At 39.9% G+C, this 27,516-nt stretch overlaps 1 protein-coding gene across 1 annotated transcript in view; it reads right to left on the bottom strand.

Moving 5' to 3' along the window:
* Positions 1-27,516, bottom strand: part of LOC111144865 (inositol polyphosphate-5-phosphatase F) — an 81,458-nt gene that overhangs the window by 15,447 nt on the left and 38,495 nt on the right. Inside the window, exons 3-13 of the mRNA XM_022499420.1 lie at positions 25,480-25,616; positions 14,991-15,119; positions 14,597-14,764; positions 14,438-14,494; positions 11,790-11,988; positions 11,064-11,243; positions 10,093-10,160; positions 4,072-4,196; positions 3,244-3,321; positions 2,020-2,140; positions 671-799 (exon numbers count right to left, since the gene is read on the bottom strand). Coding sequence (XP_022355128.1) covers positions 671-799; positions 2,020-2,140; positions 3,244-3,321; positions 4,072-4,196; positions 10,093-10,160; positions 11,064-11,243; positions 11,790-11,988; positions 14,438-14,494; positions 14,597-14,764; positions 14,991-15,119; positions 25,480-25,616 — 1,391 coding nt within the window. The remainder of the gene's footprint in view (positions 1-670; positions 800-2,019; positions 2,141-3,243; positions 3,322-4,071; positions 4,197-10,092; positions 10,161-11,063; positions 11,244-11,789; positions 11,989-14,437; positions 14,495-14,596; positions 14,765-14,990; positions 15,120-25,479; positions 25,617-27,516) is intronic.

The following is a 27,516-nucleotide window of genomic DNA, read 5'->3' as shown; positions in this document are numbered from 1 at the left end:
AATTTACTGTTTCCTTATTGATTTTCTCCCTGGATGATCCACTGTGGAGAACGGGGTATTAAAATCCCCTACTGGGGTGCCTGGGAATGGTCTAAGCCCTCACAGGCGTTAACTCATACAATCCCATGACAGTCTTGAAGTGTGTCTAGTATTATTCGGATTTACAAATGAAGAGACACAGAGAGGTTAAGTGACTTGTTCAAGATTGTGAAGCTAGTAAGGGGCAGGACTGGGATTCAAATTCAGCAGAGGCAAATATCATACTCGGTACCGTATTCTAGCAACAGACATGTTCTATCTGTGTAACATTTCAAAAACCAATTATGTCACACAGAATTCCAGATTTCCGAACTCCCTTGAAAAACTGGAAGATCTAGCCACACTGGGCCTCTGTCCCCATAAGGAAGCAGAACAGCCCCCTCCCGAGACAACATATGCTCTTCCTTAGGTCTGTCCCATTTCCCCCTTTAAGCTAATGGGTGGTCCCATTTCCTGGCCCTAGGAGAGTTGGAATATGTGACCCCTGCATGAGCCAAACTTTCCAGAAAGGAGTCAAGTACATAGACTACCATCTGTAGCCCAAGTAGCTTTCTCTCAAAAATAAGGTTGGTTTAAAACCCCATCCTGTGTCCCACAGAATGATCCACAAAAGCTGGCTGTTGGTGTTTACCTTCAGAGCAGCTGTCCCAGCATACTGTCTGCTAATGGAGTCCCCGTTGTTGGCCCACATTATCTGATAGATCCGATTACATTTCACTGGTAGTGGCTGTTCTGGGGGCATCACACCTAATTTTTTCAGCTAAAATTAACACATTGGTGGATTAGCTGCATATTAGGCAGGAAACCATAGCATAAAATATACATTGCAGCAAAAGGAAGCATGTTCATGTACAATTTTGGACCCTCAAATAAAAGAAATGGTGTTTCTGGACTTTTCCAAAATAGAGCACAATTGAGAGAGAGTTTTATCAATTGCTACACATGATTAAATAGAATGAAATATTTCACTTGTCTTGGTGTCATTTTTAACGTGTAGGCTTATATTCTATTTTGTCTTTGTTTTAAATTTGCCGATGCAGTGAGACTATCAAAAAAGCCTGTTGAAACAACAACAACATTAGCAGTAGCAGAGCCATGAGTGCCCAGAAGGTGTGAGCCTGCGTGGAGAATGGGGTTCTGAGAGCTGTTTTTATACAAATTATCTCATTGGCTCCTGGTAACAACCTGCTGCAGTCCATACTCTTACGTCCATTTTAAGGATGAAGAGATAGAAGTTGAGAGAGGCCGAGCTTTTCCATGGGGTCAACACCGAATATGTGGTAGACCCAGGGCTTAGACTCAAAACCTGGCTGCTTAGTGCACAGTGAGAAGGAACAGACTCACCATCTCAAAACACAGTCCCGAGGTTCCATCAAAAAAGCCCAGACCCCATGCTAAGAATGTCTACCTTGAGAACGCAACACTCAGGTGTTGTGGGGCTGGAGATCTAAAGGGGACACTGAGTACAGATGCTGGGACTGCAGGAAGCAGCCGCCACCAACAGGAGTGGAGGATAAAAGCTGGTTCTGTGGCACCAAAGGAGCCAACAGCTGGAGAGAAGGCGCCACAAGCCAGGCGAAGCAGCTTGTCGCTTCCTCCTCCTCCAGCCTCACGGTCTTCCTCTGGCGCCTCCTACTGGCAGAGTCTCACACAGCGCCAGCTGGCTGAGCAGAAGGCGCCGCAGACTCCCAGCAGCAAACGCACAAGGCCCGATGTGGAGCTAAGAGGAAAAAGGTGTATGGCCACACAGGCCCACCCGATCGACGACGTTGAAATGCTGGGCCTCACATTTTTGAAATGAGTACTTAAGAAAATGCCACTTAAATCAACTTATTTCTACTGAAGGTTGTACTTTCCAGGTTTTAATGCAACTGTCTGTATGCTGTAAATGTTCTACAGAACGATTTTATGTACTTGTTTACACGTGGGAAAGAAGCAGAAATGAATACTTACAATGCAGCACCCCCCCCCCCCAATTACCTGCTGTTCCATGACCACACGGGCGATGGCGGCTTGGACCACGTTGGTGCGATCCAAGCAGTCCATGCAATTGACACGAAAAATCCCTTCTTGTTTACATATCACCCCCGCTTGATCGACCCTTTTTCAAAAACAGATTGGGATTATTTTACAATATGAAATACCTTAATGAGGTTTTCAAAAACCACAATTCCTTAGAATATAGCAATAACTAACCAGGAGCACTGGTTATCCACTTGTTTGGAATACTATGTGACAGGCATTACTGAGCACTTTGCGGACACTGTTGTTAATTCACACAATAAGTTGATAAGACGTTATTATCCCCGTTTTAAAGACAAACAAAAGAAAATAAAACCGAAGGGCAGAATGACTTTTCTTCAGTCTCACGACTATTAAGCAGAGCTGACACAACTCTGAATTATGCTCTTCTATACATTAAAGCCAGAAGGCCCTTTAATTTTTTTTTAAATTTTATTTATTCATTTGACAGACAGAGATCATAAGTAGGCAGAGAGAGAGGAAGTGAAGCAGGCTCCCTGCTGAGCAGAGAGCTCAACTCAGGTCTTGATCCCAGGACCCTGGGATCATGACCTGAGCCGAAGGCAGAAGCTTTAACCCACTGAGCCACCCAGGCGCCCCCAGAAGGCACTTTAAAACACCATCTTGTCTGTCCCGTTTGACTGCAAGGAGAAATGCATCTCAGTGCATCTAGCTCGAGCAGACAAAGTCACTTTACCACTCAGTGAGGACTCCTGCAGATGCCTTGTGTGTCTAATTTCTCTATCTAATCAAATGTTCTCTCCAATCCTTTAATCCAGTTTCTTCTTCCTACAACTCCCTCCTGCTGATAATTTTCATTTTCCCCTCTCTGGTAATTCTGAAATGCCTGCACACTGAGACCAAGTACCTCAAAGCCATGTTAGGGATGCTGAGAGAGAAGAGAAAGAGGAAATGTAGACCACGGAACATCTACTGGAGATAAAGAACAGCCAGAGAGCGTGTCACTCCATCTTGCCTGACCTTCTGACACCTCTGCCCTGTTCTAAGCTAACACTGCCCAATGACGGCCACTCTCTTGAAAAGGAAAATGGGAATTGGGAAGCAAAATGAAAGAGAAATGCTTTTTCAGCTTGCTGCTATTATTTTAATACTTAGTAGTACCAAATACATATGATTTCACAGACTAAGAGTTTATATCAAATGGACTTATGAAATACCTACCAACACCACTTCATGTCAAGAATAATGTCATAAATGGCATCTGTTAGTGTTTGAACATTCTCAAACTTCATTCCTCGGCTAAAATACATGCCAAAGGAAAAAAAAAAACTTTAATAACAGGTTTTTTTTCATCTTAAGATACAATATTTAAAGTAGCTTGGAAAAATTAAAATTATTGCTTTAAGTACATATGGTTAACACTACTATAAATTATATGGGCAACTATATAAATGCTTATAATTAATCTGCATTGTGAAAGAAAATATATTTAAGAATACACTGAAACATATCACAGGTATCATAAGCTTCTTTCCCCCACCAAATTTTCAATACCTGGGTAGAGGAACCCACATTAGAGCCAGGATTATGACAAAAGAACCAGCTTTCAGAGTACACACAGGTTAAAGTTACCATCAAAATGATTCACCGATTATTTTTTTTCCGGAGCAAACGCTGGTGATGTTGATCCATAGGGAAAGAAGTATTACTAATACGCAATAAAGACGAGACAAGAGAATGACTTTTAAGTAAGGGGACTCAATTACTTTTGCCAGGCTTGGACCCAAGCAGAAAGGAAAAGCTCCGTAAGTTCTTCGGGTGACAAAAGGAAAAATGGAACTCTCACGTTGTCTTGGAAAAGAAGGACTAAATATTGCAGGAACAATTAAATTTTTAGCCAAAATAAAGCTCATGTGAAAATCAAAACTAAGTAACAATGACAAGAAGAGATGTTTCTTTCCGATAGGAAAACGAGAAACTACGGTTACCACAGCAGCACGTGCCACAAACACCGGAACGGTCAGAATTCCCGTCAGGAAGCCCTCTTACCAGTGCTCGTGGAAGTCAAATGAGACGTAAGTGAGCTGTGAGCTGTTGTAGAGTAACACTTGCTTCAGGTAAGCATCACCAATAATTTTCTCCCTGCCTGCCTGGTCTACCAAGTTAATAATAACCTGTAAGAGTAAGGCAAAACAAATTCAGTTTAGTCAGACGTTAAAAACTCAATGTGGTTTTTAATCACTTTATTTGGAATTATGTTTTAGAAATATTTTATAGCCACAATTAGAAATTTATCCCTTCAAGCATCCCTTTTTTTCATAAAATTAGACTTTCACTTGTTATATTTCGGTTTATGAGAATCATTTACATAAATAGCATTAATAGCTATCTTATGCATTATGTATTTGCAATAACCAATTAGGATACATAATAAAAACCAGGTCCTTTATCATAGCAAATATTTAATTTATTTAGAATAATTTTTAAAAGAAATATACGAGACCTATATATGGACACTATAAAACTGCTGAAATACCAAAAAGAAAATCTGAGTAAATGGAAAGACAGTATGATGCCAGATAGCAAGGTTTAATACTGTAAGGATGTCAAGTCTCTCCAGATTAATTTGAACATTTAACAATCCCAATCAAAATTTGATCAGCTCTTCCTATGGACTTGACAAGTTAATTCTAAAGTTCATCCGGAAGGATAAATATGCAGAATAAGCTCTGAAAACTATTAATAAAAGAGGACTAGACCCATTGAAGAGCAAAACATACTCAAGTCTACAGCAGTTAAGATGGTAGTAGTACTTGTGTAGAAACAGAGGAATGACCCATAGAATAAGACAAATAGCCAAGACACAGACCCACGTACATTGAGGAATCTAAACTATGGTAACAGTATAATTCTGGGAGAAGTACAGAATATTCTAGAATAGTGGGGAGAAACTTACTTTAGCCCCTACATCTCATTATGCACAAATTATACTGCATTAAGGACCTAAATATTTTTTTAAGTTATAAAAAAAGAAGAATATTTGGGGTGATGTTTCCATAATTGTAGAATGGGACATGACTTTCTAAGCATAAGATAAAAACCAGAGGCATAAAGAAAAAGATGGACAAATGTGACAACATGAAAATTTAAAACCTCTGTAACTAATGACAATACAAGTAAGCAAAGGTAAAACAACAAAACAAAAAGAAACAAAAAACTACCTGGGGGAATATACCTGTAACACAAAACCAGTAAGATATAAGAGTGCTATAAATTTAGTTAGAAAAAAAGAATAAAGGATACAGAGGAAATTCAAAAGAGAAAATACACAGAGCCAACAGACATGAGGCTACAACTTTGTTAATAATCAGAAAGGGAGATAAACCAAGAAACAGACTCTTCTTAACTATGGAGAACAAACTGATGGTTATTGGAAGGGGTGCTGGGGGGGACGGGAGAAACAGGTGACTGCGGTTAAGGAGGACACTTGTTGGGATGAGCACGAGGTGTTGTGTGGAAGTACTGAATCACTACCGTGTACACCTGAAACATTACGCCGTACGTTAACTCACTGAAATTTAAATAAAAACTTTTTAAAAAGCCCAAAGAAATACAAATTTATAACAGAAAACTAGTTTTCACCTATACAGAGGCAAACATTGAATCCTAAACAGAGTCAGCATTGGTGAGTATATGAGGAAGTGAGCACTGACTCCCATTCTTGCTCAGAGTATAAACTGTTGTGATCTTCTGGGGATCAACTGAGGGGCAGGTGTCAATATTATACGCCTACTGTTCTACTTCTAAAAACATATTCTATGAAGCACATAGAGTCCCAAATATATGAACGTTGCCTTCAGGAAAATTTTTACGCTAGCAAAAACTATATCCTAAGGCTGCATCAATGGAGAAATAGAGAAAAAACAGCCATGAAACGTTAAGTGAAAACAGTTGGAGAACAGTATATATTGTACAGCCCTCCACTGACTTCATTTTATAAATGTGTATTTACGCAGGGGCAAGATGGTTTTTGCTGCAAATGACAAATCACTGACTCAGATCTTAGAACAAGTCAGGAGGTTGCATGGTTCTAGAATTGCTTAATTCAGTGGTACCAATACCAAGTCTTTCCATCTTTTCTGCCATCTTTGGCATATTGATCAGGGCTCAGGTTGGTTCGTTCACAATTTTGACACTGCCGAAGCAGCATATCAAATCCAAACACAACTGCCGCAGAGGGACTGTTGATTCCTGTATCTCTTTTTATCACAGCAGCAAGTCATTCCCAGAAGCTTCCAGCAGACTTCCCTCACATCATACCTCACTGGCCCAGCTGCCAATGAACACACACAGGTCAGTGCCCAAACCGGTCACTGGTGACAGGAACAGTGGAGCCACCCTGAGTCAGACCGACCTGTTGGTCCGCCTCTCAGAGAGCAACTGGCGGGGGCGGGGCGGGGGGGCGTTGCGGAGCAGGTGGATAAGGGAACATTACTGGGGTACTGTTAGAAAGGACGAGGTGTCTGCTCAGAACATACACAGATAAAACTGATGTGTCCAAACAGGTTTTGAAAGTCAACACAGAGCAGGGATGAAGGTGCTGAGGAGGTTACTCCTTCTGCTTCCTTTACACATCTCAGTACTGTTACAGTTCGCACAATGATTATGGGTTACATTTTTTTAAAGTTTTTATTTATTTTTTAGTAATCTCCATACCCAGCATGGGGATCGAACCCGCAACCCTGAGATCAAGAGTCACAGGGCTCCTCCAACTGAGCCGCCAGGTGCCCCTATGTGTTATATCAGAATCGTGGCTTACTTTCTGTAATGCTAGTGATAACTCCACATACTGCTGATACATGAACTTATTCACACTGTAAAAAGTTCAAATGTAGATAAAGGTCAAATCCTTCTTCACTTCAAGACAGACCCACAGCCTTCCCCGAAGGTGATGAGGGTTAGCAGCGTGCTGTGTGCCCTTTGAGCCCATATAAAGGTTTGCTGATATAAATGCGCATCCACATACGTGTGAGAACACAGATATGGAAAAGAATTACATGGTTTTGTTTTGTGGATTTTAAATGGCAACACACTATATGTTGTTACAGTCTTTACTCACTCTACTGTGTGATTTCAAGATCTTTCCACGCTAGTACACACAGATCTACATCTCTACCTCGTTTCTAAGCCACTGTATCCAATGCTTTACATGTGCCGCACTTCATCCACTGACCTCCTGATCAACAGTCGGGGTTCTGTGCCGCTGCAATCAACGTTCTTGGAGAGACCTCGTGGATTGAACGTCGGTTTCTCTCAGATAGACTTAAGATTTTTTTGTCTTGGAGTCCCAGTTTTTCCACGTCCTTAACAAAACTTGGCTTATACTATCTTTTTATTTTAGTCATTCTGGTGTGTCAGTGGTTTTACTTTGCATTTCCCAGATAGCTGATGAAAGGGAACACCTGTCACATGTTTACTGGCCTGTTAAATATACCTTTCCATGAACTCTGCTCAAGTGTTTTGTCTAGTTTTCTTTCAGGCCAGACATCTTTTTGGGGAGGGGGGTTTATAAGACTTATTTAAAAAATAAGTTTTAAATAAGAGTTCTAGATATGAGTCTTTTGTCTTAGATATGTATTTTTAAAAATCTGAAATATCTTCTCCTACTCTGTGAATTGCTTTTCCATTCTCTTAACGGTGCCGTTTAATAAACAGAAGTTCTTTATTGTTTTACTATTTTTTAAAAGATTTATTTATTTGAGAGAGAGAGAAAGTGTGTGTGCTTGAACAGTGTGAGCAGAGTGAGCAGGGAGAGGGAGGAGAGCGGACTCCCCACTGAGGGGGGAGCCCAACATGGGGCTCAACGCAGGGCTCGATGTCACCACCCTAAGATCCCTACCTGAGCCAAATCAAGAGCTGGTGGCTCAAATAACTGAGCCACTTCGGTGCCCCCATTATTTATTTTTTAAGTTATTTATTTAAGTAATCTCTATACCCAACATGGAGCTTGAACTCACTCTAATTTATTAATATTTTCATTATGGTTGGTGATTTAAGTCCTATCTAATTTTAATGCAGTTTCAATAAATACATGATAAAACTTCAATAGAGTTAAAAATTTAGTAAAGTCAAATGTATTATTATTTTTCACTATGGTTAGTGCTTTTTAAAAATTTTTATTTATTTTTAATATCTAATTGTATATATTAGTTTCTATGGTGTCAGCAGCAAAGCTGATCAAACTTAGTCAAGTTTGATCAATTATACAAACATATAAAGATTTCTCAAGGAAAAGTGGTCTCCCTGAAAGCAAGGGGGCAGGAATTATTTTAATTAGGCCTTCATATTCTAAAGCCTGACCCTAGAAATCATAGATGAATTTGAAATTGAGAAGTCATAGATGATTGTGTTAGCTAACTCAAAAAGAGACTGAGGTATTGGTTAGCACTTTTTTTTCCCTTTTTTAAAAGATATTTTTAATTTATTTGACAGAGAGAGAGAGAGGTCACAAGTAGGCAGAGAGGCAGGCAGGGGAAGAGAGGAGGAAGCAGGCTCCCTGCGGAGCAGAGAGCCTGATGCGGGGCTTAATCCCAGGACCCTGGGATCATGACCTGAGCCAAAAGCAGAGGCTTTAACCCACTGAGCCACCCAGGTGCCTCTTGGTTAGCACTTTTTTTTTTTTTTTAAGATTTTTTTTAAATTTATTTGACAGACACAAGTAGGCAGAGAGGCAGGCAGAGAGAGACAGGAGGAGGAGGCAGGCTCCCTGCTGAGCAGAGAGCCTGATGCGGGACTCGATCCCAGGACCCTGAGACCACCTGAGCCGAAGGCAGAAGCCTCAACCACTGAGCCACCCAGGCGCCCAGGCGCCCCTTGGTTAGCACTTTTTAAGCCCTAATTAAGACCCGAGGTCAAAAAGGTGTTCTAGGGGCACCAAAGAGAGGCTGGGGGAAGGCCTTAGGACTTTAAAAAGGAAAAAAAAAAAAAAAAAAGAACTTCTCTATTTCCCTTTAAAAGGTTCATGGTTTAACTTTTCAAAGTCAGATCCATATCCACCCAGAAATGATTTCTATATATAATATGTAGTATAGATATCAAAAAGCAAAACTACTGGACTAACGATCTAAGCATATTTTGATTGATAATGCCATTTGTAACAGCTGTACCAACTTCTGTTTCCACCAGCAATGTGTGAGAGTTCTCATTTCCCCAATTACTTGTCTTTATCTCTTATTATCAACTTCATACTTTTTTTCAGTCTGAGGGCTTGCTTTTTTATTTTCCTGCTCAGGCTGTCTTTGTAAGGATTGCACAAAATATATATGTTAATTTTGGAAGAACTGACTTCTCTTCAGTACTAGTCCTTCCTCCTGGGAACATGGTATTTTCTCTCTGTTTATTCAGGTTTTCTTTCGTATTCTTAGTCATTCTTTCTCCCACTTCCCGCCTCCATACACATGCTACCTTTTTTGTCTGTTTATTAGGTTTTAGGTTATTTCTTCCTATTTGTTGTTGTTGTTGTTACTGTTAGAAAAATGCATACTATAGCATTACACATTCAGACTAGTCATTGCTGATGGGTAAGACTTACTGATTATTCTATATGAATCTCATCTGAAATCTAGTCATCTTATTGAACTTGGAATTTTACTCAACAATTTTCACTTGATTTTAGTCTATATGATCACATTCCTACATATGAATATGTAAGAAAGATGGGCAGAGAAAAAAGACATTGAGAGATACATATCAAATTATCTTCAGGAGGTGGGACTATAGTTGTACTGAGAGATGCCTTTCATTTCTTACTCTAGATAATTTTTGGCCTGTGGTAACTAACTGACAGACTGATCTCTTATCTAAAAACAGTCTAAAGTAGCTGATTCAGTGATAATCTTCTTAAGGAATATTGAAAATACTCTTAGCTTATGTGTTCTTCAACTTCATGACAAGATGCCATTTTGCTTAATTATGAATAGTACATTGTTATTTTCATGAAATTTAAAGAAACAGATATATAATCATGGCTGAATATGAAGGAACATTTTATTACTACAGATCAAAGCCCACCTGTTTTTTGTAAATTTTCAGTTGTTCTTCGAAATGGGCACAGAAATAGGCAACAGTGTCCTTTTCACCTACAAAGAAGTGATACAAAATCTATTTTCCTTCTAATGTTTGAGACAGAAATTAGTGTCTATTCCATCTTTACTTTTACGTTTCAATAATTTATTGACAACCAAATGTAACTAAGATGGTCCAAAACCACTATTTTAAAATAAAATGCAAAGCCAACGATCCTAGATTCCTTTTTTCCCAATCAGACTGAACTGAACTACATTGGAAGTACACACTGTGAAACTAGGACCTTTACTGTTCATGCATCCGGCCTATTGTTAGAAAGAGCTCCATGTAATTTGTAGTAAGAGACTAAAAAACCTCCTACAGATATGAATATTAAAAACTGAAGGTCTACTGGATTCTCGCAAAAATATACTGAGTTTTGAGAGAAAATATTCTGTAAACAATTTTCAAAATCAACCTCATTGAGTAATCTGATTAGACTGACATGACTTAGCTATTCCTGTGCTACAGTTAAAATACTGGAAGAAGTTAAATCCTCAATATTTAAAACAAAAACAAACCTTTCACAGTGAGATATCTGAGTAAAGGCATCTTAACTATTTTTTGTAGATGCCATCTTCAGATATTTTCTACTTTTATAATACTGGCTACATTTACCCTTTTCCAAAAGTAAGCATTTAAGAAAGTATTCTCCAAGGAAACAACAGTTTAAAATCTGTGAAATAAGCTATATTTTATTCTATTGTCAGGGAATTTTTTTATTGTTAAATAACTTACTTAGATTATCAATAATCATTATTATTCCTGCAAATACTATATCACTACTAAATTTCACAGTTTTATTATTTTAAATGAAATATCTAGCCCAGCAAATCAAAACCCATAAAGTAACTAATATTTTTAAAAATATTCTCTCTGAAATCATCACTTGCAAACCGAGTAACTAACAAGCTTACTTTTGTCCAGCCGGGGTCGCGGATTATATCGATACCCAACCTGGCTCCAAAAGACAGGCACGGAGCCTCGTGTTTGAATAAAGGACAAAGTATGATTATGAACATGAATTAACTGCTCAGTTTCCACATAATTCGCCACATTCCCATTTTTATCCACTCCTCTCCGTTTGTAACGCATTCCTAAAAGACAATTAAAACAGAAAACAGCAACGTAAAGAAATGATTTAGTCTGCTCAGATATGCTCCTTAACCAAGGACGTCTTTTAGGATAGCTTAAAGGATCTCATGTGCAACCAGCAGGCAGAACAGTAACAACTTCCCCCAAACTCATAACGATATGCATCATTGTTTTTTAAAAGTTGAAGCAAAGATACTTTCTGTGAACTGAAAGGGAAGGGTTTTCCCAAGGGTGCTAGCACTCAGGAAGGATTTATTACCATGATCCAGGCTGTCAGTGGGAACAATGGTATTTAGAAGCACATCCCAAGTGACTCTCTTCTCTTCTCCATATATATACCTCCTTTTCTTTCTACTTTTGTTAACTCTCCCCCATGCACCTCCCTCCAGAAATTGGTCCCCAATTACATCACACTATTTAGAGTCACTGAGCACTTTGAAGCCAATTATGTTTCCAAATCCATTATTGTCATTAGCATTTCAACACATCTGCAGCTTTACCATTCTCATCTAAATTTCACTTGCACACGATTTCTGCCCTCTACTCACCTGCTCTGTGCCTACTTCGGCGTGAAATGAGAGCCGCTAGAAATCGTGGGTGAATGTCATCTACACAGGTGGAGTCCTGAGGGGGGGTCTCTGGGCTGCTTTTCTCATCATCAGATGATTCATTATAATTAACCACCAGTTCTTCAATCTGCACGAAACCTTGGATAATGGGGATAATCCAAAAGTCCACCTCTGGTGTCTGAAAACAATATGAGCATCATGTTGCTTCCCTTCTGTACACTACAGCTGCTCCCTTAAACCCATACAGAAGCTAGCACATATTTGTGAGTTTACCAGAAGCAGAAACCTTCTATTTTTTAACCATGTTTCCTGCATATTGGAGGATGGCAGGAAGGAAGGAGGGAGGAAGACAAAGAGGAGAGCCTTTCCTTTTCTCTGTGGTGATCAGTTCAAAAAGAGCTGCCTGACGGGTGCCTGGCTAACTTGGTTGATAGAGCACATGACTCTTGATCGCAGGGTCGTGAGTTCGAGCCCACTGTTGGGTACAGAGATTTCTTTAAAAAAAAAAAAAAAAAAAAAAGCTGCCTGAGAGGGCCCCCAACATAGATACCACACTGCCTGGGTAACAAACTCAAGCTCTACCACTTACTAACTCACTCAGGTAAATCACTTAACCTCACCGTGCCTCAATGTCCTGCTTTGAGAAAGAGGAGAGACAATTACCTCATTAGACTGTGTATAAGAGTAAAATGTAAAAAGGGTTTGACTTAGCTCCTGCCTTATCATTAAGTATTTAACAAATGTAGCGATTGTGATTATTCCCCTTGGCACAGAAACAGACAAACAAACAAAAACCAACGTAGAGGTTGATTTTTAACTCCCCATTGCATCAAGGCTTTAATAAAATACAACCAACTCTGATCACCTTGTTATGAGCAAAGACTGACTCTATTTTCTAGTTTAGGAAAAAAACTCGCCTTGCCAAGCTAAAATCCACATAGCAAATGAATCAAAACAAAAAAAATCCTTCCACGAGTATCTTATTTTACCAAGTCACCCAACATAATTAGGAGTATATTAATTACACTTAGACACGTCCGCTTCTGTGCCTTTCAGGCTAAGAATACTCGAATTTCCCAGCTGACTGTCTGCAGGGACAGTAAAGGTAAAAAGCGCTCTAGGTAGCTCTTCTCGCTCTTTCTCTCGCATCTCCACAACCGTATCCAGCCTTAGCCTTGGCACGACCTTCAAACCCCCCTCACTGTTCATAGCCACATAAGCCAGGACCTGTCCCACGGTTATGTTTTGTTTTATGGAGCACGCAGATAGGATCTTAGAAAGATGGTTAGAATTGAAAATAGTGAAGTGAAGTGTCTATTTGCATTCATTATTCTTACCACCATCCTCATTATTTGTATTTTTGTTCCAACAATCATGCAAAACTCTTGACAGGAAAAGAGAAATGTACACTGCCAAATGCATTTCGACTGCAAGTCATCGGTTTTAATGGTAATTCCAAGTGTCTGACAAAAACTCTGCCAAACATATTAGAACTCAGTATGTCAGCAAACGGCAAAAATTCGCATTACAGTCACCTTTCTTTTTCTCCCCATCACTGAATTTCTGTGGTCATAGTTTGAGCAGCCTCATAAAAAGAGGTGAGAACATTTTCAAGCCTCATTCTCAAGAGAGGCATGGTGGATATCTAGTGGTAGACACTGCTCAAGTCCAAAATCATTTATACTAACCACTGCCAAGGGGGAGAGGAAGAAAGGAGAAAAAGGGTTTGAAATTTTCGAAAAGTTAATGAAAAGACAATATGTTACCCATTCAGCTATTTGCCTACTTTGTGTCCAGAACAGTAACTAGCACCCAGCAAGCCTTCCATACATATTTGTGGACCATCCTTGGATGGTCATAACTCTTTGAAATATGTGACAAAGGAACAAAGTAATCACTAACCTGGAAGGAACCTCAAGCAATAATCTCACCATATTCCCTATCTTCCCAGATTCAAATACTGGCAGTACTGGAATGTCCTTTGAGATTTGTCTCCTCCAATTCCCAGATGAGACAGAAAAGTTAAATGACTGGCATCATTAAAGGAAAATTGGGCTTCAACATTTCCAATGAGTACAAAAAAAACCTGTCTTTCATAGGAACCCTATGGACATTAGTCCCACAGCCTTAAATTACTACTATCCTATGGGAACCTGTTAAAAAGCTAGGCCTTTGGCTAGGCAGTAGACTTGTGAATTGCCTTAAATGATGCCTTGGCTTTCCTAGCTAAATGATTCCCATTCTAGAGGGGAAAACATTTTGTGAGATTTTTAAAGTAAAACAAAACAAAACAAAGCTTTTAAAAGTAGGCTGCACACCCACTCAAACTCCCAATCCTGAGATCAAGAGCACATGGCCTACCAGTTGAGCCACCAGGGCACCTATTTTAGTGAGGTTTTTTTTTTTTTTTTAGTTTTGTTTTTAATTTTTTTATAAACATATAATGTATTTTTAGCCCCAGGGGTACAGGTCTGTGAATCGCCAGGTTTACACACTTCACAGCACTCACCACAGCACACACCACCCCCAATGTCCATTTTAGTGAGATTTTTAATTCATCTTAATACAATTGAAAACTATTTGCTTCGTAACTATAACTATAGGATATTTTAGAAACAATTACTCACACCAATCTCAGTAAGATCTTGTATCATATATTTATTCCAAAAAAATCGGTCATCAACCTGGAAAAGGTAGAGAACAGTTCAGAAACATGTTGTCTGAGTTTTCCTACAGAAGCCAAACAGGTCCATAAATTGTTCCGCTCTGAGCTATGAGAGAAGTACCTTTTGCCAGAGAGGACGGGGATCCTTCTCCCCAGCGCTTTGCCTCTGCACTGAATTGGTCAGGTCATAGGTCAAGCTATAGTAAAAGGACTCTGAGTCCATGAACATCTTTAGCAACTCCTCAAGTAATCTCCTCTCCAACTTCTCCTTTTCTTTACTTTCCTTAACCTGTAAGAAATTCAGCTACTAATTACCACAGGAATTCAAACGTGCAGCAGCATGTGGATAATATCCAACCTCCTAGGAGACAAGGGAAAATGATCCCAAGGACCACGCACAGACAGTGCTTTCATAGGATAAGCAGTTCGAAAACAAATTTACAGGGGAGAAAATTACCCTTCGATTTAAAACTAATCAAAGATGAATTCCAAGCCCATATCAGTTAAACTCTTACTTTCTTTTTATTAGGAGCAGACACATTGGATTTAATATGTGTAAAGGTCTTCAGTAGAAACTTTGAGTCGTCGGGAGATGGTACAATCTTCTCTGGTTTGTTAATTCCAAAATGATGCTTCTTACAGAGCTAAATAATTAGGAAGAGAAAGAAAATTGTTATTCGTATCGGCTTGTTAAATGTTCAGGTATGAGTGCAGAAAGGGCTGCTACCGCTCATGCACTTTGGTCAAAAGAAAACCTCAAGGCTTATTAGTAAAGAGACCAAATAGCGAGCTGATCGTAGAAAGCACAGCTCTGGTTTCAAGGATTAGAAAGTTACAGTAGAGGATAAGCAAAGAATAAAGGACAGGATATCCTTGGGATTTAGGGGTGGGAAATTCAGGTTAAGGTCATAATTATAGTAAATTCTTATCAAATACAACTGAAAAAAATCTCTGGTTGTTAATGCTCTGAAAATTGGCATCTAAGACTAAAAATATTGCAAAATACACATTTGCTATGCTCCAGGGGCATTACTTTCCAGCCATCTGTGCTAAACATTCATTCATGCTGGTTAACTGAGTGTTTTGGTCAAGAAGATGTCAAGAGTCTGTTCTACTGGGAATCTTAAAAGCTGGACATGTCAACCACTCTCTCTCCACCTATCCTCACACACACGAATAGAATCAGCATGAAAACATACTCTTTGGGACCACAGATTAAATTTGAAGAAGCTGTAAGCAGAGGCTGCAGGAAATGTGCAGTCCAGCTGACAAAGATGAGGAAGAGGGTGGGGACGTATTACGAGAAGGGCACAGAGGTTTAAAGAAGGCTACCTGGTTAAAGTCAAGGGTCTTACAAATAATTTCATACAGCTCAACACACAAAGCAAATATTCTGAAAGGTACATAAAGATTCTATTAACCATATGCAAACTAATTCCATTTTTTCAACACACTGGTTGTATTACTACACTAAGCAGTAGGCTCTCATTGAGAACAAACAGTTAATGCCCATTATAAGTGGTGTCTTACTAAATAATGATTACTAGATGATAAACAGGATTAAAAAAAAAAAACCTTAAGGAGCAGAGCAAAAGCTAGTCCAAACTTTGATCTTATATTGAATAAAAAGGGTAAAGGCATGCCTGTTCTATCAAATTTGGAAGTGGACAATTCTGTCAATCATCCCTCAATAAAACTGAGGGGAAACGGAAGTGGAGACTGAGGACTGGGCTGTATTCAGACATAATGGAATCTTGCAGATCTTATGCCTTTTCAAGATTATGGCTACCAAACCCTCTCTTCACATGGGTTCTGCATTCTGCAACCTGATTACAACTTTATGCTGCTCCTGCTCTACCAGTGAACACAAGGGGACTGAAGATGAGTCACTCACAGTCGTCCTGCCAAAACTGTGCTCACGGTTTCCCAAAACGTAAGCAAAATGAACAAGATCTCAAGTTGACAGGGAAGGCGAGAAGAACTAAGCAAAAGGACACTGCTCCAGCATCTCCTCCCTACCTTGTATGGGACACTCCTATCAGCACAGAAACACACTGATGTAGCTCTCCTCTTACACTTTCTCTTGACACCTCTTCCTCTGCCAGCTAGTGTCCTAGTCCTCTATACTCCTCACTACCCCCAACCTCCTGCTGCTCCCCCGTACACTACTACCTTCACTGTGACCAATGACCTCCCCTTTGCTAAGCCCAATGGTGGAATCTTGGTCCTTATCTTAACCTCTCAGTAGTATCTGACACAGTTCATTACTCCCTCATCCTCTCTGATACACTGTACACTTGGCTTTCACTGCTCTCCCTTACCTCTTTTACTGGTTCCTTTCCAACCATTTGACTTCTTAATGTCTTGGCCACCAGGAGGTTCAGTTCTTGACCCTCTTCTCTATCTACATTCTCTCCCTCAGTGATTTCACCCAATATCATGGATTCGGATATCTTCCATATGCCAGCTTCTCCTTCCTAAATGGGTATTTCCAGCCCAGCCCTCTCCCAAAATTCTAGACTCACAAGTCCCAATATTTCTGTTTGAATTTCCACCAGGCATCTCAAACTCAACATGTCCCAAACCAGATGCTCATCTTCCTTCCACTGGCTTTACCAGCCCCACCACCACCACTTTCCGCCCCTTGCTCACTCCAGCGCATCTACACTGGCCTCCTGGATGCTCCTCAACACGTCAGGAACACTTCCACCTTGGGGACTTTGTCCTAGCTGTCCTCTCCCCAGACCTCCTACCACCATCTCCACCCCAGGCACTCCCCCCATCACCCTTACTCTGCCCAGCTTTTATTTCCCAGAGCACATATTACTTCCCAACATACTACATAATTACTATCCTGATGTTTATGATCTGTATTCCCCCTGTTATAATGGAAGCTCTAAAGGCAGACATGTTTGTCTTGGGGACTCCTGTATCTCTAGTGCCTTCATAGCACCTGGCAAGGAGGTCTCAAGAAATATTTGTTAAATGAATGAATCATCTCTGATGCTAAAATATAAATGGTAACCTCCAGATTCATACGCAGGGCATGCATGTAAGTAGTCCCGTGAAAAGTCACTCCCCATCTTCCATGAATATCTCCTACACACCCCCATCTTTGTCGGCCCAGAATTATTAGGGCAGTAGAGAAGCAGTTTTTTGTTTTTTTTTTTAAGATCTTATTTACTTATTTGAGAGGCAGAGAGAGAGCAAGAGAGCACGAGCAGCAGGGAAAGGGAGAAGCAGGCTTCCCACTGAGCAGGGAGCCTGACGTGGGGTTTGATCCCAGGACCCTGGGATCATGACCTGAGTCAAAGGCAGACACTTAACCGACTGAGCCACCCAGGAGCCCCAGGAAGCAGTTTTTTTTTTTTTTTAAATATATATATATTTTTTTTTTATTTTATTTTTTATAAACATGTATTTTTATCCCCAGGGGTACAGGTCTGTGAATTGCCAGGTTTACACACTTCACAGCACTCACCATAGCACATACCCTCCCCAATGTCCAAAACCCCACCCCCCCAACCTCCCTCCCCCCATCAACCCTCAGTTTGTTTTGTGAGATTAAGAGTCACTTATAGTTTGTCTCCCTCCCAATCCCATCTTGTTTCATTTACTCTTCTCCTACCCCCTTAGCCCCCCATGTTGCATCTCCTCTCCCTCATATCAGGGAGATCATATGATAGTTGTCTTTCTCCGATTGACTTATTTCTCTAAGCATGATACCCTCTAGTTCCATCCACGTCATCGCAAATGGCAAGATTTCATTTCTTTTGATGGCTGCATAGTATTCCATTGAGTATATATACCACATCTTCTTTATCCATTCATTCATTGATGGACATCTAGGTTCTTTCCATAGTTTGGCTATTGTAGACATTGCTGCTATAAACATTCGGGTGCAGGTGCCCCTTCGGATCACTACGTTTGTATCTTTAGGGTAAATACCCAGCAGTGCAATTGCTGGGTCATAGGGTAGTTCTATTTTCAACATTTTGAGGAACCTCCATGCTGTTTTCCAGAGTGGTTACACCAGCTTGCATTCCCACCAACAGTGTAGGAGGGTTCCCCTTTCCCCAGGAAGCAGTTTTAAAAAGAGGTTCTCCTATTAGTCCCCTGCCCCTGCTTGCAACACTGAACAGCTGCGGGTTAGCAATTTTTATATAGAAGGTTACTAATTATCTAGTCATATTAATAACACTTTTAACGAAATTGAAAACATGCCCAAAGTACTTATAAACTGTTGCAATTTTAATTTCTAAAACATTTGTCAGACATAGTTATTCCTTAAGAGTATTCAAGCTAGCAAAATTTCCCCCAAGGAATGTTTTGAAGCCCATGCTCAAGACCTAGCTATTCTAAAGTAACCTTGTTGCAGCACATCCCATCTGTACCCAGGCGATGCTTACCCTCAGAAGTCCCTTTTTCTCTGCAAGGCTAGTTTCCTGCTGTGTCCCCTCTAGGACCAGGACCTTCCCTTCATTCATCCCCCTCTCCTCCGTTCCTACCATCTTCTAACACTGTTAGAGTTTACCAGAACATGTATTGTTTTAATCCATTCCTTGACTCTAGAATCTCCTATGAGTTAGCAGGGTACAAACAGTGTCATAGTCACTTGTGAGAACGTGGTCTGGTTGGGGTGGGTCAAAGAGTGAAAGCCCAACGGGACCACTCACACAAAGTAAAATAAGGACCGCCTCAACTCCAAAGAGGATACACCTTGTCTCTAAGAACAGGACACTGACAGTCACTGCTGTGGTCTCTTTCTCTGGTCCCCACAACTCTGGCTCTTCCCCCACCTCTGACTGATCCTTCTCAGTTTTCTTTGTTGGCCTCTCTTTCTGTCTCTAAAGACAGTGGTGTTTCCTAATGTTCTGCCCTTAGCTCTCTTCCCCTTCATGCAGTCTAGAAAACATTTTCTCTCTCATTTTAACAGTGACTGGTATGTTTAACTATACATTTCTAACGCCACTCTTTAGCTGAGTTCATGATATAAAAATGCAACATCTCCCAGCTACTGACACACTAGTCCCTCAAATTCAGCATCCCCAGAACTGATCAACATTTGTTTCCCAAAGCGCTTTTCCTTTGGTTGCCTCACCTCACTAATGGCACTAACTACTGGACCCCTTTGGCAAGAAACCAAGTGATCATTTTCCATTATTTTCCCCTAGTATCTCCCTATCAACCCCAACTACCTCATGCTGATGCTAGAGTGTTCATTATCTGTTGCCCAGAGCAGTATTTCTCAAGGCAGGTGCTACTACATAACAGACAGGAGAATTCTTTGTGCATGATTATCCCACACTGCGCAGACAACCTAACAGGCTTCCTCTCCTGAGCTAGGGAGTCACACTCCAGCATTAGACCCCTTTTAAGTACCCTTTTTAAGTTCCCTGTACCCCGTTTAAGTTCCCTTTACTGTGCAGTGGCCAAATCTCTTGCTCCCACTGCCTCATTCCAGACCCAGAACCCAGGAGGCCTAGGGTCTCAGTTCAATCTACCACCCATGTATGGTCCATGATGCTGCTTCTCTCTAGGCCTGGAAAGGTCTTTTTCTTTTTTTTTTCTTTCTCTTTCTTTAAAAAAAAAAAAAAGAAAGAAAGAAAGCCCATTCCTAGGCTTGGTTCCAATCCCAACATCCGTTGACTTCCTTATCTATAACACCCAAATCTAAAAATCTCTGAAACCTGCAAGTTCATTTTTTAAGTTTGTTACAAAATTCATTTAATGGCCAAATATGGCCTGAACAAATATGAGACTACTGATAGTCATCCTTTATATCCCTTAGTATGAATATTCCTACGCTTCTTCAGGAAATATGAATGTGTCGTATTACGGGGTAATGCCCAGACTCACTGGGTGTAGGTGGAATATTTGAAATGGCCTTTTGAAAACCCTCAAATCCTGAATTCTAAGATAAATATGGCCCCCAATTTTTCAGATAAGGACTGTGATCTGTATAGCAGAACACAGACTCACAGTACCATCTTAATCTGGAAGTCTATTTCTGTCTCTTAAAACCAATTTTTCTAAATAGAGATTTAAATTTACTTTAAACAATAAATATTTTAGAATCTTCGATGTAGTTACCTTTAGAAAGGTATAGGTTATCATTTTTTAAGGGGTTACATTTTTTTTTAAAAGTAACCTACCATTTTTTTCCTAAGTATTTTTTATAATCACCCAATGTTCATCCAAACAAGTACATTCCTTAATCCTAAAAGGGTTCAATTTAGTCCTACTGAAAAACAAGGATAGAGAAAATAACTTCTTGGGATCACATCCAGTCCAAAGATGCTTTGTTTAGGCAAAGCTCTTGGGATTACAACATAAAGTGCTCTGATAGTGGGATCATCTTCTCCTTTCCAGAGGCCCAGTCAGTTCCGTGCAGTGTGCTTAGGTCCTTACAACTTTGATACACACGATCTCAAAAAGAAAACCACCACCATAAGCCCCATGATGCTCCCTTAGTTTTCATATTACTCTAGGAGCTTACGTTTTACAACCAAGATTAAGGGACGTTGCTGCTGCTGTTTAAGAAAAGGAAAATAAATTATTTTCCTTTAAAAGCTGGTATCTATATCCATCTGGTGCTAAGATTTTTTTTTTTTTTTAATTATTTGACAGAGATCACAAGCAGGCAGAGAGGCAGGCAGGGGGAAAGAGGAGGAAGCAGGTTCCCTGCGGAGCAGAGAGCCTGATGCGGCTTGATCCCAGGACCCTGGGATCATGACCTGAACAAAGGCAGAGGCTTTAACCCACTAAGCCACCAGGCGCCCCTGGAGCTAAGATTTTAAACAGACATCTAAAGGGAAATCAAATGTGGAAAATGATGCAGTTATCTCTTAAGGCAATGAGATACAGCAAATAAGATATGCAGACGGGACAGGAGCCTATAAAACTTTAAAGGATGTTTTCTCAAAAGAAAGAACATCTATGTTCTCATCTCTTTGAACTCCACAGATTGTTCATAACCTTGTATAGATCTTTATTCTTTTCTTTTCTTTTTTTTTTTTTTTAATGCCATACTGCTTTGAAAAATAGTCTGGCAGTTCCTCAAAAGGTTAAACACAGAGTTACCATATGACCCAGGAATTCCTCTCCTAGGTGGATGCCCTAGCGGGAGGCAAAAACAAATGCCCACCAAAAACTTGTGCATGAATGTTCATGGAATGATTCATCATAGCCAAAAAGTGAAAACAATCAACTATCCATGAACTGATGAATGGAGAGAGAAAATGCAACAGATCCACAGAGTGGGATGAAAAGGAATTAAATATGCTATATACCAACGACCAGCACGCACTTTGAAAACACTGTGCTAAATAAAATGAAGCCAGTCACAAAAGGCCACACATTATAGGACTCCATTTATGAGGAATGTTCCGAAGAGGCAAATTTAGAGAGGCAGAAAGCAGATCAGAGGTTGCCTAGGATTGATGGAGCTGGAGTTTGGAGAGAAATGAGGAATGACTGCCAATGAGGTTTGAACCCAACAGGGTTTCTTCGTGGAGAACATAGGCGCATATGTTCTAAACCGATTATGGTGAGGGTCACAAAACTGAATATACTGAAAGCCACTGAATTATAAGCTGCAAATGGGTAAACTGTGTAGGATGTGAATTCTTTTTTAAATTGGCAAACAAGCCTTATACTTGAGGTAAAAAGACAACCAAGGCAGAAAACTAGAAAAATCTATTAATTCTAGTCTCTATAATAAAATTGCTTCTGCTCCAATTACAGAAGACAGACGAGGCCCTAGCAAATCTGAGGACAGTGACCACACTAAAGAGCCCGAGGGCCCTGCTGGGCAAGGGTGAGAACACTGAAAGTGATACACAGGCAGCCAAATTAGAAAGGTGTAGAAAGAAATGTAAGACTTGGTTTTGTTTAAAAACATCTTTTCATGTGCATACGTTCTGTATATTTATGAAAAATAATAGAAGTAGGAAAAATATGTAAAACGCAAAAAATGAAAACTTTTCGGAAAATTTGAAAGTAACATTGTTCCTTCAAAGTGGTTGGGGTAAATGGAAATAACCATTAAGACTCACTGGAATATGGACAATGATTATTCCTAAGTAGTGGGTTTTTTCCCTTCTCATTTACAATTTACTACACCAAAAAACCCCACAAAAACCAAAGCAAATAACAAAACTACCAAGCTTCTAAAGCCTTTTAAATGGATTTATATGGAAATTGAAATAAAGATCCCAAATATTTAAATTAACATGTCAGAAAATAAGAGAACAATTCATGATTTCAACATAGCCCTTCCTCCCATTATTCACTGTTGGAAACTGCTTCTACCATAATACAGGACTAAAAGAAGAGGAAAAGGCTTAAGTCCAAATTTCTAAAATGATAAACTTTGGACAGATAGGTGTGCCAAACTATTCACTAAAATTGGATCTGGAATTATTTTCTCTATGTCATGTTATCCCCCAATCAACAAGAATCATGACAGATTTTCAACTCTGAACATAAACCACATCCGTAACGTCCCCTGATAAGCCCTGTAGTTTGTAGGGTCCAACAGAGCTGTCAAAATATTCAACTGTCTTGGGGCGCCTGGGTGGCTCAGTGGGTTAAGCCTCTGCCTTCGGCTCAGGTCATGATCTCAGGGTCCTGGGATCGAGCCCCGCGTCGGGCTCTCTGCTCAGTGGGGAGCCTGCTTCCTCCTCTCTCTCTCTGCCTGCCTCTCTGCCTACTTGTGATCTCTCTCTCTCTGTCAAATAAATAAATAAAAAATCTTAAAAAAAAATTCAACTATCTCATGTGGAGGGAAATCTCATTTTCATTTAAAGATAATCTGTTTTACTTTAGAATATCAAGATAGAAAAGAGGAAAATGTGAAAAATGAAAAACTACATCAAGTTTTCATAATATTCACATTTTTGTGCTTAAAAATTCCACGTAAATGTCATCATCTAACCACCCCCCCCCCACCAAGCTTTAACCAACAGTCAGCTACTAATCTCAAAAATGTTATAGATTGGTGGGCAAAAGGGCATCAGAAAACCTTGAAAAATCCAACACAGGGTCCAAGCTTCTCTGGACCAGGAGTGACAATACATTTCCCCAGGGCTGGGAGTGCGGATGTGCAAGCTGATGACTGACAGGAGGGTAAGTGCTAGACAAGCCGGTCACCTGCTCTGAATCTAACTTCCAGGGTCCCCAGGCTTAATGCTGACCAGAATGCGAGCCCAAGGGATGCTCCCCCTCATGGTGAAGATTGGTGACAGAAAGACATGCCAATTTTTCATTTTGTCAGCAAAGCCATCCAAAGACACTGATGACACATCTATTGGCTCAGTAAACTAACAGAATTTTTGCTAGTCTGCCTGCTCTTCCCTATAATAAAATGCAAACAAAACCACAGAGACCTGCTTTTAATAGGCCTAACCGCTACCGAAGTTATCTGTCTCTGGGTCAGCAATAATGAATAATGTTCTGGCTCTAGTACCAATAAAGGGGAATAGGAAGTACTCTAATCTTTTTTTTTTATTCCTGTAATAAAGAGACTATCAGGGTCCTCTTAAATTCGTGTTTTTTTAAAATTTATTTGAGAGAGCGAGAGCACAATGTGGGGAGGGGCAAAGGGAAAGGGAGAAGTAGACTCTCCATTGAGCGGGAAGCTGGCTGTGGGACCAAGACCCTGGGACCATTTCCTGAGCTGAAGGCAGAGCCTTAACTGACTGAGCCACGCAGGTGCCTCTTAAATTCTTTTCAACGTTGGTTTCTTAAAATTAGATTGTCAAACTACCAGTAAAATCTGAAGCATAAAAACAGCTATATTTTTATTTATTTTTTAAAACAATGTAACCCTGTCTCTAAACTTCCACCCCAAGAGCCCAGCCTGGAAAAACACGTATTGAACTGTGGGGCAGTGGCTGCTATGCTGTTACCCGCTCTTTAGGTAACAACAAGGCAGCTCAGAAAGAGTGATACAGGACCAGACAGCCTGAGTCCAGGTCCAGACCCCACCATTTGCCAGCTAGGACTTAACTCTTGCCAAGCCTCCTTCCTTCACCTGTCCAGCCTGGACCCAACAGTGCTCACCTCACGGAGTGGTCCAAGCGGCTCAGTTGGCTGAGCAGCCGACCCTTGGTGTCGACGCAAGTCATGATCTTAGGGTCATGGGATCAAGCCCCACATTGGGCTCCCTGCTCAGCGTGGAGTCTGCTTGAGATCCTCTTTCTCTTTCTCTCCCTCTGTACCACCCCCATGTTTGTTCTCTCTCTAAAATAAATAAATCTTAAAAAAAAAAAAAAAAAAGGAGCGTAGGACTAGGGCAGAGTGATGATACCCCTAGAAGCCAATATCCACACCAACAGCAAACATGATACAAATTCTTCCGTGGGTTCTTCCACCAGGTGGCAGTACAGTGTGGTTAAAAAAAAAAAAAAAATATTAGCCCTGGGAAATCTCATTATTTCGGACTTAAGTCCCTCTATTATAGGCTTGATTTCCTCCTGAAAAATTAAAAGACTGCACTAGGTTGGTGGTTTCTTTCTTCAAAACTACAGCAACAAACAAACAAAACTTTTAAAAATTACAAAAGAAATATATGCTTGAAAATTTTCAAGAAATAGAGATAAAAGGCATATAGAGTAAGTTAAATCTCACCTTCTTGACTACCCCTTCTCTCCCCCAAATTAGGAGTTTTCAAACTGTACTATGCAGAGTCCTAGGGTTCCCCAGAAGCAGAAGGTGGCTTTCCAGTAGAGGCCACATAGGCAGGGACCCAAAGATCCCCTCCTCCGCATCACCACCTCAACCAAAGCAGCTCAGCTTTTATGTATCTGATATACTGGATTTCACAGATTTTGAAACAAAGTTTCTACTACTAAAGTCAAGTTTGAAAAACAAGGACTAAATTACTTCAAAAATATCATCCAGCTCTATAATTGTGATTTTGGCCTAATTTAACCAAATACTCATATTTGTTATTATATTTATACCAAGTTTCCATAAAATTTCCTTAGACTTCCACCTTACCTCTAGCTCAAGATCCTGAGGTTCCATCTCAGAAAGGGATAGCACAGCAATTTTGGTAATTTTACACACCTCATGGTCTCCTGGAAGTTTGCCCACCAGTGCTTTCTGCCGAATTAAAATAAGCCACCATGGAAGATCTGAAAGAGAAAAGTCACACCAATGTCTGGTATCCATAAAGGACCACTATCCTGGCAAGCTGAAGATGAATAATCTAACATAATACACATTAGATATAACCCTTCAAAGTAAAGCACATGACAGATATATAAATGGCCCTCACATGTGAAGATATGTTCAATCTCACTTAAATTAGAGAGATGTGAACTAAAATACAGTGATACAATTTTCATCCATCAGACTGGGGGGAAATATGGATATGACAGCACATTCCCTAACAAGGCTGTGGGGACACGGGAAATGTCATACAGTGCTGGCAGGAATAAAAGTAGAACTTTTCTGGAGGGAAATTAAGTGATACCTAGTAATAAAACATATGCACTTACTTTTAACCTACTAATCCCACTCTTGTGAGTTTACCTTGAAGATACACAATCAACCTAAAAGTATGTACACTCAAGTCTATTCATTGCAGCAGTTTGTAATTACAAAATATTGGAAACAACCTGATTGTCCAGACACAGGAGAATGGCTCAATAAACTAGGACACAGCCACTCTGTGGAGTACTATGCAGATATAGAAAAGAAGGAGGCTTGGTCTAGCAACTGACAAGGAATGATTCCTGGATACAGCACATGGATAAACTAGATACATTTACAGAACAAGGAGATAATAAAATCATATAAGAATGATATTATCGAATCAAAGCACAAAAGAATATCTAGCATGTGCCACCCATTATGTAAGAAAGAAGATCTGAGGGGTGCCTGGGTAGTTCAGTCAGTCAAGCACCGGACTCTCGATTCTGGCTCAGGTCGTGATCTCAGGGTCCTGAGACTGAGCCCCAGGGTGGGGATGGAGGCCTCTGTGCTCACTGGGGAGTCTGCTTGGGATTCCCTTTGCCCCTATCCCCCCATACAGGCTCATTCTCTCTCTCTCATTCTCTCAAATAAATAAATAAATCTTTAAAAAAAAAAAAAGAAGATATGAGAAAATATGCATACATCTGCAAATTTACACAAAAAATAAGAGCGATAAATTAGAAGTTAATGAGACTGGATACCTGCAGAGGGTAGGCAGAAACAGGATAGAAGAAGGGGGATCAGGGAAAATGATAGTTCTCTGAGTATATCCTTTTGTATAGTTCCGACGCTTAGAACCATGGTGATGTTTCATATCTCTTCAAAAATAAAGAAACAGTTCTAGAATGTGTTTGTGTGGCTGGGAAGGGGACTCAAAACAAAACGCAAACAGCAACTCAACTCTGCTTCGAATGGACAATGTTACTCTGGAAAACATGTTTTTTAAGGGTAAAGACAAAAAGAATTATATATAATATTGTATATATAGTATAATAGTGAATTTGTTGGAAGGGTATGATTGAGCAATTCCAAAACTACTTTAGGTGTACACTAGCACTGAGCAAATAATGTATTGAGGACAATGGGTGGGGCGGGGGGGGGGGTAATGTGGTAAAACAAACTAAAGAAATCTTTAATAAATACAAGAAAGAAGGAAAGAAAACACCCAGAGGCCCAACAAGTATCTTTCCTATCCACATTTTTACTTTTCACAAAGATTTTTTAATTAAATGAGAAGTGCTCTATGACAGACAGCATGCAAATGTAATTTTTCAGTTTATGAAATTATACCCTTAAGAAATACTACCTAAAAAAAAAAGAAATACTACCTAATTAGCACCAAAAAAAAAAAATTGAAATAGTGTTTCACTAATTTCTTGTGAAAAACCAGCATACATATTCACCATATGAAAAACACTCTTAAAAGAGATATATAATATTTCAATTTCCCCCAAATATCAATCAACTCTCATTTTAGGGATCGTGCTTTGAAGATGTGCTTTAGGCATTTCATAAATGCAAGAGTTTGGAAGAGTTTCATAATTCTTTATAAAGTAG

The sequence above is a fragment of the Enhydra lutris genome, unplaced genomic scaffold (genome assembly GCF_002288905.1).
Source record: "Enhydra lutris kenyoni isolate GAN:26980312 unplaced genomic scaffold, ASM228890v2 scaffoldscaffold12, whole genome shotgun sequence".
Taxonomy (NCBI): domain Eukaryota; kingdom Metazoa; phylum Chordata; class Mammalia; order Carnivora; family Mustelidae; genus Enhydra; species Enhydra lutris.
The sequence above is the reverse complement of the archived record's forward strand: the minus strand, read 5'-3'. Positions and strand labels throughout refer to the sequence as shown.